This window comes from Microcaecilia unicolor, chromosome 9 (assembly GCF_901765095.1).
Source record: "Microcaecilia unicolor chromosome 9, aMicUni1.1, whole genome shotgun sequence".
NCBI classification, from domain to species: Eukaryota; Metazoa; Chordata; class Amphibia; order Gymnophiona; family Siphonopidae; genus Microcaecilia; species Microcaecilia unicolor.
In genome coordinates this window covers 21,490,569-21,504,323 of record NC_044039.1, presented here as the reverse complement: position 1 = coordinate 21,504,323, position 13,755 = coordinate 21,490,569, and the positions used below count along the sequence as shown (strand labels likewise).

The window sequence follows — 13,755 nt, the reverse complement described above, 5'->3', positions numbered from 1 at the left end:
CTGCATATAATAATTATAAACTGCTTTGATTGTACCACAAAGAGGCGGTATATTAAATCCCATTACCCTTTTCATTGCAATTCCTTTTTCCCCGATTCTATAAATTACACCCAAATTTATTTGTGCAAAATTGGGTGCTATCCTGAGATGCACGTGCAAGTAAATTGGCTAGTGAGCCAATTAGCCCCAATAATTGGGTGCTAACAATTATTGGTGTTGGCAGCAATTTGAATTTGTGCGTGCATTTGCTAAGCGCTATCCTATAAAGATCTGTGCTGAAATCGTAGTGTGTAACTCAAAAGGGGGGCATGGCCATAGTGCTGTTCACTAAAGATGTGTGCAGAATTACTGAATACAGGGGATCTACGTCTAACTTAGCACCAGGATTTAAACCAGGTTTCAGTTACTATTTATTTATTTAGATTTTGCTCACACCTTTTCAGTACTATAAATCCCCTGTGCCCAAAGTTTGGCGCAGAAATTGGCTCTAAACGCAATTCTATAAACAGTACGTGACTCTTGAGTGCTTTTTATAAATAGCAATTTCCTCAGCAATCCTCCAGACAGACCGTTCAAGACGCTTGGGCTATGCACGCCTACCAGCAGAGGGAGACTGAGAACACTAAAACTTCTTATACAAGTAGCCTGTGCAGACCTTCTACTAACCAGTATTTTCTCAGTCTCAGCAGAGGGTAGATGTGTGCAACCTGTGCAGTGTACTCAGTCTGGTAGGCCCGTTTGGGCTTTCTAGGTTGGGTTGTAAATGTTAGAGAACCCACACTTGGATCTCTATTACAGAGTGTAAGTCCTAAGGGGCTTCTTATTCCCTGTGGGGTATCACACCCGGGTGGCCGAGTCCCTCCCCCTGTGCTCTTCCTCTGGAGGACTGTTTGACCTCAGCTATAGACCTCGTTCTGTACCCTTGAGGCGTTTAGGCATCAGCAACGAGGTTTAAAAAAAAAAAAGAAAAAAATTAACGTTTTTAAAAGGCGGCTATTTTGGCCGTTCTTGTGGCAGTCCAGAGATAAAACGTCTTCAAGGGCGTTCTTGCCTTAGGCGGTTTTGCCTATTAGTCTGTCAGAGCACAAAGCAACTGTTTGTTTTTTTTGTGTTCGCGGCCATTATGTCTAAGCTGGCGAGATGTCGGTTTTGTGCGAAGCGTGGCGTTGAAGTGAAAGGTGGCCAATGTAAATTTTGTGGGGAGCCTACATTGTCAGCGCTCTTGCACCCCATGCTTTCCCCTGCGTCGGCGGAGGTGTTGGACGGCGATTTGACCGCACATTCTGGGCCGGCAACAGCGGGGCCGGTTTTGGTGGGAACGGCGGCTATTTTGGCTGCGCGTCCCATGTCGGCCTCGACGGAGCCGTTTTTGGCGGGAAGCACATTCCGTACCGGCGCCGGGGGACCCCTGTGTGGTGGGAAGCACGCCTAGTTTAGCCGCGGATCACGCGATGGACCTGCCGTTTTGGGAGTGAGGGGGGTCCGTCGCTGAGACTGCGGGAAGTGTTGTTGGGGCTTCAGCAGCATCGGGGGGAGGGGGGTCTGGTTTCCCCCCTGAGTTTGTGTGGTCTCTGTATAATGCCTGGAGAGCTGGCCCCTCTCAGGCTGTTTGTTCCCCGGAGGCTGCTAGCTCAGTAGGAGTTGAGCGCCCGCGGGTGGATATTTCGTAGCCTATGGAGATACTTTCTCTGCCTGGGTCGGAGGTTTGGAGTGACCCAGGAGAGGAGCATAAGGAGGAGTTGTAAGAGTTCATTGATCAGGTGATCTCTGCTTTGATGTTTGCTCCGGCGGCCACTCCCTCTGCGGAGGGACCCCAGGTAGATCCCTTGGTTAAGGGGATTCGGAGAGCCCTCCCGTTCCTTTCCCATGAATTCAGACATTAGAGACATGGTTTTTCAGGAATGGTCTGTGCCGGAGGCTGCTTGTAAGGTGTCTAGGGCTATGGCGCGGCTGTATCCATTGCCTCCGGAAGATTTGGCCCTGCTGAAACCACCTACTGTGGATGCGGTGGTTACGGCGGTTACTAAGGCCTACGGCCATTCCGGAGGATGGCGGTACAGCCTTACGGGATCCTCAGGATAGGAAGCTAGAGTCCTTTCTGAAGTGCAGCTTTGATTTGTCGGCTTTGGCCTTGCAAGCCTCTGTGTGTGGGGGCTTGGTAGCCAGAGCTTGTTTCAGTTGGGTGGAGAAGCTCTTGGATGAGCCTGCGTTAGATAGGACTGGTTTGGTTCCGGTCCTGGCCAAATTGGAGATGGGGTCTTCGTTTTTGGCGGACACACTTTATGATTTGCTAAGGGCTTCGGCTAAGAATATGGCTCTGGCGGTGACGGCTCGCAGGGCTCTTTGGCTTAGGGGCTGGGTGGCAGATGTGGCCTCTAAAGCAAAGTTGTGTTCTCTACCTTTCTAAGGTTCTATGTTGTTTGGAGAGGACTTGGATAAACTGATGTGGTCTTGGGGATACCAAGGTCTCACGGTTGCTGGAGTTACGGCCTAAGGCGGCTAGTCGAGGTGGTTTGGCTAGAGGTTGGTTTAAGGACGCGAGGCGGTACAGGCCGGGCTGATTTGCATCTCCTCCTAAAAGCCGGTTTTTCCATCGGACGCAGTCCTTTCGAGGGGGTCGTCGAGGAGGTCGGGACTCCTCCGGAGGTGCCGGAAATGGTAATAAGTCCTCCTTAGGTGTGTGGGTCCAGCCTCTGGTGAAGGTCGGGGCGCGACTTAGTCTGTTTTATCAGGGGTGGACCCAAATTACTTCAGATCAGTGGGTGCTGGAGGTCATTTGCGACGGTTATGCGCTCGAGTTCGAGCACCCCCTGCCGGATCTGTTTCTTCCCTCTCCTTGTCACTCTCGAGTCAAGTTAAAGGCTATTCAAGAGACTCTGGGTCGCTTAATCCAGTTGGGAGCTGTGGTACCCGTTCCTCGGCACGAGCAGGGAATGGGTTGTTATTCCATTTACTTTGTGGTGCCGAAGAAGGAGGACCAGTTTCGACCCATTTTAGATCGCAAGATGGTCAATGGGGCGCTCAAGGTGCCATCCTTCCGCGCTCGGTCATAGTGTGGCTGTTCGTCAGGGAGAATTTCTCACGTCACTGGATCTCATGGAAGTGTATCTGCATGTGCCGATTCGAGAGGCCCATCAGCGTTTCCTTCGTTTTGCTGTTTTAGGGAGGCACTTTCAGTTCTGTGCTCTGCCTTTTGGTCTGGCAACAGCTCCACGCACCTTCTCCAAGATAATGGTGGTGGTAGCAGCGGCTTTGCGGAGGCAGGGAATTCTGGTGCATCCATATCTGGACGACTGGTTGATCCGGGCGAAGTCTCGGGCTCACAGTGTTGCGGCGATGGCTCAGGTGGTCGCGTTTCTGGAATCGGTTGGATGGGTAGTGAATGTAGTCAAAAGTCAGTTGATCCCAGTGCAGAGTCTGGAGTACTTGGGAGTGCGGTTCGACACAGCAGTGGGTCTTGTTTTTCTGCCGGGTTCTCGGATTGCCTCTCTTCAGCAGCAGGTCCGGCTGTTAATGTCCGTTCAGAGTCCGACGGTTCGAATGTACCTTTTGGGTTCTGGGCCTCATGGTAGCGACAGTTGAGGTAGTACCATGGGCCAGGGGGCATATGCGTCAGCTTCAGGCGGCTCTGTTGTCCCGGTGGTCTTCCCAGGTACACAGTTTGGAGTTGCGGTTGCCATTGAGGGGGGCTCCTCGGTGCAGTCTCCAGTGGTGGATGTGCTCGGCCCATCTGAAAAAGGGCATGCCGTTGGAACCTCCTCAGTGGGTGATTCTGGTAACGGATGCCAGTCTGCTGGGCTGGGGAGCTCAGTGTCTCGGTCAGTCCGTGCAGGGGCGGTGGTCAACGGAGGAAGCTCAGTGGTCTATCAACCGGTTGGAGACGAGGGCGATTCGGCTAGCTCTTGTTTTGCTCCAGTGTGGTCGGAAAGGCAGTAAGAGTCATGTCCGACAACGCGACAGCGGTAGCGTATGTCAACCGGCAGGGCGGTACAAAGAGTCCGTGGTTGGCAATCGAGACGACTCTGCTCTTGAGTTGGGCGGAAAGGCATCTAGTGCAGATTTCAGCGGTGCAGGTGGCCGGGATGGGCAACGTGAACGCGGATTTTCTAAGCAGACGCATGTTGGACCCCGGAGAATGGTCTCTGCACCGGTCGGTGTTCAACCAGATAGTTCTAAAGTGGGGAATGCCAGTAGTGGATCTCATGGCGTCGGCACAGAATGCTCAGGTTCCTCGGTATTTCAGTTGGTGTCGGGATCCGTGAGCAGAAGGGATCGATGCGTTGGTACTTCCGTGGCCTCAGCGGGTGTTGCTGTACGTGTTTCCCCTGTGGTCCTTGATAGGTCGAGTCCTGCAGAGGGTAGAATGTCATGCGGGTCCGGTGTTGGTGGCTCCGAATTGACCGCGTCGGCCATGGTTCGGGGATCTGATGCGCTTGTTAGAAGGCGAGCCCCTGCGGCTGGGGGCGATCATCGGTGCTGTTGTGTCAGGGTCCAATTGTCATGCCAGATCCGGCTCGGTTCTCACGGTGTGGCCCTTGAGAGGGAACGGTTGAGAAGGAAATGATTTTCCCCTCAGGTGATTCAGACGATGCTGCAGTCTCGCAAACGTTCAACGTCTTTGGCCTATGTGCGTGTGTGGCGCGTATTTGAAGATTGGTGTGGGGACCGGGCGTGTGTCCCTTCGACAGCTTCTGTGTCGTGCATTTTAGATTTCTTGCAGGATGGTTTTGAGAAGGGCCTTTCATTGTCATCTTTGAAGGTGCAGCTGGCTGCTTTGGCGTGTTTTCAGGGTAAGGTGCAGGGCAGGTCGGTTGCGTCTTCCCCGGATGTGGTCCGTTTTTTTGAGGGGGGGGGGGTGAAGTTGCTTCGTCCTCCTCAGTGGCCGGTAGTTCCTCAGTGGGATCTTAATATCGTTCTTGACTCTTTGGCGGGTTCTCCTTTTGAGCCCTTGGAGTCTTTGATAAAAGACCTTACTATGAAGGTGGTCTTTTTGGTAGCTATATCGTCGGCTCGCAGGATTTTGGAACTTCAGGCTCTTTCATGTAGGCCTCCGTTTCTGTGGTTTTCTAAGGAAAAGGTTTCGCTGCGTCCAGTGCCTTCGTTTTTGCCTAAGGTGGTATCCTCCTTTCATGTCAATCAGGTGATTTTGTTGCAGGTCTTGAGGGACCAGATGGGGGATGCTTCTCAGTGTCGTTTGGTGAAATTGGATGTGCGCATAGTGTTGAAGGGTTACTTGCGCGGTCGGAGGAATTCAGGTCTTCGGACAGGTTATTTGTACTTCATGGGGGGGGGCCCAAGAAGGGAGCGGCTGCGTCTAAGGCATCTATAGCTCAGTGGTTGAAAGATGCCATCTCTTCGGCTTACATATTGCATGGCCGTACGGTGCTGGTGGAGCTCAAGGCACATTCCACTAGGGGGATGGCGGCGGCGGCTTGGGCAGAGTAGTTTTGTTCCACCGGTGGACATTTGTAGAGCGGCGGTGTGGTCCTCCCTGCATTCTTTTGTCAAACATTACAGAGTGGATGTACAGGCAAGGGAGGATGCCAGTTTTGGAGCTGCAGTCCTGTCCTCTGGGCTTCGCAGGTCCCACCCTTAGATGTGTTTACTGCTTTCGTACGTCCCAAGCGTCTTGAATGGTCTGGAGGATTGCTGAGGAAGGTGAAATTAGGCCTTACCTGCTAATTTTCTTTCCTCTAGATCCTCCAGACCGTTCAAGAACCCACCCAGTATATCGGACAGTTCAGTATGATAATTTCTTTAGACTTCAGTTGCTGATATTTCTAGTACCTCCTGTGATTTGGGTCCTGGAGTTTTACTAAGGGCAGTTTGTGGTATCGTTTTTGCCCATCTGCAGTTGAATTCCCCCGTCTTAAGGGGAGGAGATCTGAGTGTGGATTCAGTGGTTTTGTTTAGGTGGAGGTGTTTTGTTCCTCTGCTTTACTGTTTTACTGGTTAGTAGAAGGTCTGCACAGGCTACTTGTATAAGAAGTTTTAGTGTTCTCAGTCTCCCTCTGCTGTTAGGAGTGCATAACCCAAGCGTCTTGAACGGTCTGGAGGATCTAGAGGAAAGAAAATTAGCAGGTAAGGCCTAATTTCACCTTTGGACATATAGCCTAATAACCATTGTAAAAATCATAGAAGTAAATGGATTTGCATGATAACTATAGTTTGAGTGAAAGTTTTATTTTTTTTTTAAGAAATCCAAAGAAAATTTGTAGAGAAAACTGTTAAAATGCCCCCCCCCCCCCCTTAGCACCCTTACCAGACTAGTCTAGACAAGTGGGTTGTGTCTGTCTATCAGTGGGTGGAAACAGATAGAAAATAGCTTCAAGTGATTCACCCCTTAAGGTATTGTGCAGCCATAGAATGTATAGTATATTCTGCCTCCAAGAGGACGGTTGATGGAACATTCAGCTCCTACTGGGTGCTTCTCAGCCAGCTTCTGACACAGTTCAAGCTTGGGTATCAGTTGACCAGGGGGTTTCCTCTTGGAGGACTTTAGCTCCATTTCCTTTTTTGAAAACTTGGCCAGAGCTTGGTGACAGAGTAGTGCTGATCCCCCCACCCTTCTTACTCCTCTGCAGTTTTGCTGTGGCAGCATGTGGAGGCTCAAACCTACTTGATTCTGTAAGTTGGTTTACTCATCATAAATGCGTTGCTCTTTTTATTTAAATTTTCCTGGAGGTAAATTCATATTTTCCTTTCATAGCCTTCTGTGCCTCTGTTTTGTTACTCTCCATTTCAACAGTCCTCAGATGTTGAGAGTTCTGTCCACACTGTTACTTCAATACGATATTTCTCTTTTTCAGCTGAAGAGATTTTCAGCTGTAGTATTTTCTAACTATGCCTCTTTCTTCCGTATTGGCTCTATTCTGTGCCGTCCTTGCAGGGTAGAAACTGTTTGACAGTTTTTCTCAGAAGCCTTGGTGGGCTTAAGCAGTTTCTCAATGGTTGCACTTCACTAGCAATCCATGCCTACTTTAAAAAAAAAAAAAAAACAGCTCCTTTCATGAGCTTGTCTGGTTTTCATTGTTTTGCCGAGCTCTTTTTCCTTTTGGTTTGTTTCTCTTTCCAGTTGTTAGAATGGCTCTAGTTGTGGTATCTATAGGGATTATCAATTTGTCTGCTGGGGTGTTACTCTGTCCCAGGAGTTTGAGTTTTGAGGCGGTTTGCATTGGCTAGGGGTTTTATCTTCTAGGCAAGTGAGTTGTATTTGTGTTTACATCTCTGGGCTTGTTCCTGGGGCTTTCTCACCATAGTGATTAACTTTTTACTATGTTGGTGAGTTGTCCCTTACATTGAGCGTCGTTTCTCATCAGCCACTTGTACTGACTATCGTCGGCTACCTTCCCATTGGGGCTTGGCAGACAGCGGCGGTATCACCGTGTGGGTGTGTTCTACCCTGCTAGTTCTACAGCTATAAGGTACTGCATCCCACTCTGCTGTAGTTTTGTTTTTTGAAGTACAGATGGCTTGGATGCAGTGGCGGCAGCTAGATGTTGGTTTTGTGATAACTGTCAATTGGTTTCCTGTGAGCTGTGCATTCTGCATTTGAGTTGCATTTCTTTACAATGGCTATAATAGCAGCCTTCCTTTTCAGCATGGCTGCCTCTTTCCCACGGCTGCAACAACGCCTGATGGCATACTACTGCAACAGCTCTCGTATAGCCATTGCCATAGCTCCACTCCTTGTGTACGCCAGATACAGCAGCAGTCTTTGTTCTTGCTGCCACAGTAATCTTCATTTAGCAACTGCAACATCAGCCTGCCAGTCGTGGCTACAGCAAAAGTCTTCATCCCAAGTTGAGACATTTACCCACCTTTCATGGTGGAGATGGCAGCCTTCCTGTCCTGTCCAACTGCAACAGCAGTTTTTTTCCAGTCCTCCTGTGACAGCAGCCTACCTGCTCAACTACGAAAGCAGCCTTCCCGTCCAAGCTGCAGCATGTTGTCTCTGCCTCAGCCTGCTTCCTTTTGCAGATTTGCTATTTCAGCTCCAGTGACGGCTGCTTCGGTGCTTTCCATATCACACTCGTGGTCTGTGTCAAATTGGGCCTGCAAATCTCTGTTGCATCAGCATCCTGCCTCCTTCAGCTTGCCTTTTTCCTGTACCAGTACCATATTTCAGATCAAGCTGCTTTGGTAGGGAACGTTCCCCCACCCCCCAGGTTCAGGGAGGGCTGGAGATCCAGTGGGTCTCCAGCCCCCCCAACTCCCCTTAGCATTTCTAAAAAGTCCCTGGTGGCCAGTGGGTGACCAAACCCCTCCCCCCCAGTGACAGGGGAGCTGGAGGTCCGGCAGACCTCCGGTCCCTCGACCGTTGGGTCTCCAGCCCCCCCAAACCCCCCCCCCAGCATTAGCAAGGGATCCCTGGTGGTCCATTGTCAATCCCCCTACTCCCCCACCCCCTACCTTGAGTTGGAGGTAGCCTGCCTACCTCCTCTTCCTTCAGTGCCGCCTGCAAAATGGCGGCTCCGTGCCCAGTGTATCTTGGGATGCACTGGGTGGGACTTCACAAATGGTCCAGAACCCCTCCTTACTTGCTGATCTTTAGTTTCCTCATTCATAGGTTTCTCTGACTCTAGACTTCCCAAGCAAGCAGCATTTCTTACTTCTTCTGACTCAGTTCAATGCCTGTTTGTCGGTAGAGTGTATTCTTCATTTATTCTACAAGTTATTTGCTGAATGGATCAGGTCATCTTGACTTTTCTATGTTGACTGAATCTGTTTACGAGCACCACTGCTTGGCTAATTAAAATACTGAACCACTGCTTGGCTAATTAAAATACTGAACATTCTATGGCTAGACTCTTAAGGAATGAATCACTTGGAACTGTTTTCTATCTCTGTCTCCATCTGCTGGTAGATGGACACAACCCACTTGTCTGGACTGGTCTAGTAGGACTAAAATACAGAAAATTATCAGGTAGGGCACAATTTTTCCTTAGTGTTTCCTCAATATTAATGCAAACCAAAACAATCAATGGTACTCAGTCATCTAGATTACTGCAATGCACTCTACGCTGGCTGCAAAGAGCAAATAATCAAGAATCTTCAGACAGCTCAGAACACCGCAGCTATATTCGGTAAAACAAAATATGAAAGTGCTAAACCCCGGCGAGAAAAGCTACACTGGCTCCCACTCAAAAGAACACATCACGTTCAAAATATGCACCCTAGTTCACAAAATCATTCACGGAGATGCCCCAGACCTGATAGACTTACCACCCAGGAATGCGAAAAAATCATCCCACACATTCCTTAATCTTCACTTCCCCAACTGCAAAGGTCTAAAATATAAACTAATGCATGCGTCAACCTTTTCCTACCTGAGCACACAATTCTGGAATGCGCTGCCGCGCAGCTTAAAAACGATCTATGAATTAACCAACTTCCACAAACTACTGAAGACCCATCTCTTCAACAAGGCATACCACAAAGATCAACAAATATGAACTCCGATACATTTATCCAGAATTGCCTTACAGTATTTACTCGTCAAACTTTTATCATGTTTTATTGTTATGTTACTCAAGATCCTTCTGTTATATTAAAAGAATATTTTCTTATATTTCCACTTTTCATGATGTATTGTAAGCCACATTGAGCCTGCAAATAGGTGGGAAAATGTGGGATACAAATGCAATAAATAAAATAAAATAATGTCTTAATGCGTATTTCATTTTGTAGGAGTTAAACAAGGTTAGCACTCAGCTGGATCAGATCACTGCAAAGCTACATGACAAGCAAGAGCACTGTACTCAGCTGGAAGCCACCATTAAAGAGTACAAGGAAAAACATCTTGGTCTAGAACAGCAAGCAGAAGAGTTAAAAGGACAGCTTAAGGTATGCATGGATTCAGCTAGGGTTCAAATCCTGTTGTCAAGAACAAGTCACTTCATCCTCCACTGCCTCTCTCAAAAAATTAGATAAGTTCTTCAGGTACAGGGGTATAACTATTGTACTTGAATCTTGAACTGCTAGTGAAAAGGCCGGAGCTTAAAAAAAAAAAAAAAAAACACCTAAAAACTAAAATGATGAAAGTAGCCTGATTTTAATTCTTTACGCCCTTGCCCCAAGTATGAGAGATACATAGAGGGGCATAATCGAACGCGAATGCCCATCTCCATGGGTGCCTATCTCAGAGGACGGATACGCGAAGGGGCGGGACAGACCGTATTTTGAAAAAGATGGGCGTCCATCTTTTGTTTCGATAATACGGTTGGTGCTGGTCAAATGCATCGATTTTGGGCGGATTTGAGCTGGGCGGTATCGGTTTTCAGCAATAATGGAAACCGAAGGCGCCCAGCTCAAAAACTAACAAATCCAAGGCATTTGGTCGTGGGAGAGGCCAGAATTCGTAGTGCACTGGTCCCCCTCACATGCCAGGACACCAACCGGGCACCCTAGGGGGCACTTGTAACAACTAAAAAATTTTAAATACCTCCCAAGTCCATAGCTCCCTTACCTTGGGTGCTGAGCCCCCCAAATCCCCCCCCCCCCCCCAAAAAAAACCCCACTGCCCAGAACTCTACACCATTACTATAGCACTTATGGCTGAAGGGGGGCGCCTAGATGTGGGTACAGTGGGTTTTGGGGGGGGGGGGGGGGTTTAGGGCTCCCATTTACCAGCACAAGTGTAACAGGTAAGGGGGGGATGGGCCTGGGTCCATCTGCCTGAAGTCCACTGCACCCACTAACAACTTCTCCAGGGACCTGCATACTGCTATGATGGAGCTGGGTATGACATTTGAGGCTGGCATACAGGCTGGCAAAAAAAGTTTTTAAAGTTCTTTTTTTTGGGTGGGAGGGGATTAGTGACCACTGGGGGAGTCAGGGGAGGTCATCCCCGATTCCCTCAGGTGGTTATCTGGTCAGTTAGGGCACTTTTTGGGGACTTCGTGAAATAAAAGGGTCCAGAAAATTTTCGCTTCTCGCGCCCTTCTTTTTTCGATTATCAGCCGAGTGCGCCCATCTCTCCTCGGCCGATAAACACGCCCGTCCCGCCTTCACCACGCCTCCGACGCACCCCCGTCATTCCCGCGACAGACTGCAGTTGGAGGCGCCCAAAATCGGCTTTTGATTATACCGATTTGGATGCCCACGGGAGAAAGGCGCACATCTCCTGATTTGGGTCGAAATATGGGCGTCTTTCTGTTTCGAAAATAAGCTTGGATAGTCATGCACAGGAATATCTCCAAAATAGAACTAAATGTCTCCTGTGCCATTGCAGATAGTTTTTCCTTATGCAGTTAAAAATATCGCAAGACTACATTTCGGATATTTGACCTTTTCTCTTAGTTCAGGGGTTTTCTAGAGCTGGTGTAGTGCGGTGATTCCCAAACTGAGTTCCTGGGAACCCTAGGGTTTCTCAAGAAATTAGATTATAAAATCTGTTTGTATGAACGTATATACGTTCACATAAATTGAGGGTTCCTTGGTGTATGAAAAACTGTGTTAGGTGTTCCGCCATAGTTAAAACATTCTTTGGAATCACCGGTGTAGTGGCATGAATTAAGTACACAGGCAATGAAAATCCTATGCTAGCACTATGTACAGACTGGGTTGGTCTGAATTTGGGCCCAAAGTTTATTTCCTTAGCGTAGTGTGATCTATCTTCCCTTTCTCGCTCTTTTCTGTTAACTGCTAGGAATCCTTTTATTCTCATAGTACCCTTGATTCATATGTGCTAGGAAATGAAACCTTTCAAAGGGGAAAATGCTCTTTTTTTTTGGGGGGGGGGTGGGTGGGGGGGGGGATACATGGGAATGAAAAAAACTTGTGGGAGACACAAAATGGCAGAAATTGTAATATTGTAATATTGTCAAATATATAGCAGTTGTTTTACAGAACATAAATTGGCAACTGCTATACATTTTAAATATGCAGTATCTAGTTTGTTTTGTAAAGTGTGTACTGAATATTGGGGAGAGGGGGTTATTTTTGCTGATTTCCCCCCCCCCCCCCCCCCCCCCCCAAGCATCCACAGCATTAACACACAGGATTTAGCGCTCACATTTTTCAGTAGTAGCACGATTTAGACATTCAGGTGCACTAGCTGTTTCTCTGTTCCCAGAGGTCTTGCAACCTAATTTAGTATTTGAGGCAATGGAGGGTTAAGTGACTCTCCCAATATCACCAGGAGCAGCAGTTGAACTAGAATTGGGCTTCCCTGGTTGTCAGCCCAGTGCTCTAACACCAGGCTACTCCACCATTTAGAAGTGTGTGTCTAACAGATTGATTTGTGTAAAAACAATTTTGATGAAGCTGAATATAAGAATAGTAAATGACAGCAGTTAAAGACCAAAATGCTCCATCCAGTATTAATATTTGTTCAGAGTAGATGCATGTTTAAATTCTTTATGCAGTCCAATACCAGCTCCCCTATCCATGTCTTTCACCTGACCTCTCAACTCTTGTCCCATCATTAGCCTCCATATCTGTAGTAGCATACCCAAACTATTAATGGCCTCTTCTGGTAGGTCATTCTGGATATTACCACCTTCATATTGTTTTTTTTATTAATCATACTGAGGCAGACACGCTTCTTTGACTTATTCAGTAGATCTTTGTTCATCTCCACAGTATCCAAGGCTAGTGAGGCGGAGAAAAATGACCAACTTTCCAATTTTCCTTGAAGGCACCTCAATGATCTTGGAAACCCAGTGATTATTATAATGTTCGTCTCATGCATATAATTCAAGTGCTTTCTTGGAAGCCCAGAACAATCATACCACTGCTGTTTAAGGTTACCTCCACTTCATGCAGGCTTAAAATAAGTGAGAGCGTTTAAGCAAACTATATTATGACTGGAATCATTTAGTTATGACAGGTATAAGGCATGTTCTGTACAAATAATGTTATGTCATGTTTCCACTCTTGTAGAAACTTGAAACTGATATTCTTGATCTCAAGGCAAGCAGAGAACAAGTGATACAAGAGCTACAGCAGCAAAAGCAGCAATGTTCAGAGCTTGGACTCCAAGCTACAGAACTCAGCAGACAACTTGAAGCTGAAAAAGAATTGTAAGTAATTCAAATTTTAGTACTTTTCAGGGAAACACATAGAGGAGAGCATAAAACTGAAGTGATGTATCTTGAAGTTGTGTGAAGTAATATGTAGAGAAATCTCTCCTAGCGCCTTAGCAAGAGAGTTTTGCTCAAAGAATCTTAAAGAAAAGCTGATCCATTTTGCTAATGCTGCTGCTGATCAATGGATTTGGTGGTCTTGCTATTACTGGTAATTTTCCTATATCACAGGAAGAAGGGTGTTGTAGGAGACAGAGCCATGTGACATTTGTTTCTCCATCTCCCACTCTACCCCAACAAGGATACTTGCCCACAAAATGTCACAGGCCTAGCTGTAAACAACCTGAAAAAGCAGGGAGCCAGCCACACAGTTTGTGTGTGATATTCTTTGAAAATACCAAGTTTATGGGCTAGTTTGTTGCCTTTTCTTGTTACCTCATCTCCCATATCTTCACAAGGAAAGGCAACACGCAAGCTTTGTGTCTGGTTCCCTGCTTTTTTGGGTTGTTTACTGTACTCTTGTTACCTAAGAGTACAGCAGAGAAATTACTTAATTTTACTCAGTTCAATTATCTCTTCTTCTGTGGTCCAAGCTTTTGCATTTGTTTATAGTGCCAGCAACGTATGCAACATCATACAAGAGTTGATGTAGCTAATGTATCTGCCCTATAAAGTATGCTGTCTTCAAGCATGGGCAGTTAAATGACTTGTTCAAAAACTCTTGTAT

The 13,755-nt window shown here is 47.3% G+C and overlaps 1 protein-coding gene across 2 annotated transcripts in view; it reads left to right on the top strand.

Annotated features, from left to right (window-relative positions):
- EEA1 (early endosome antigen 1) overlaps positions 1-13,755 on the top strand; it is a 138,089-nt gene that overhangs the window by 73,204 nt on the left and 51,130 nt on the right. For both annotated transcript variants that reach the window (XM_030215574.1, XM_030215573.1), the window contains 2 exons: positions 9,691-9,846; positions 12,886-13,025. In XM_030215574.1, the coding sequence (XP_030071434.1) occupies positions 9,691-9,846; positions 12,886-13,025 (296 nt within the window). The remainder of the gene's footprint in view (positions 1-9,690; positions 9,847-12,885; positions 13,026-13,755) is intronic.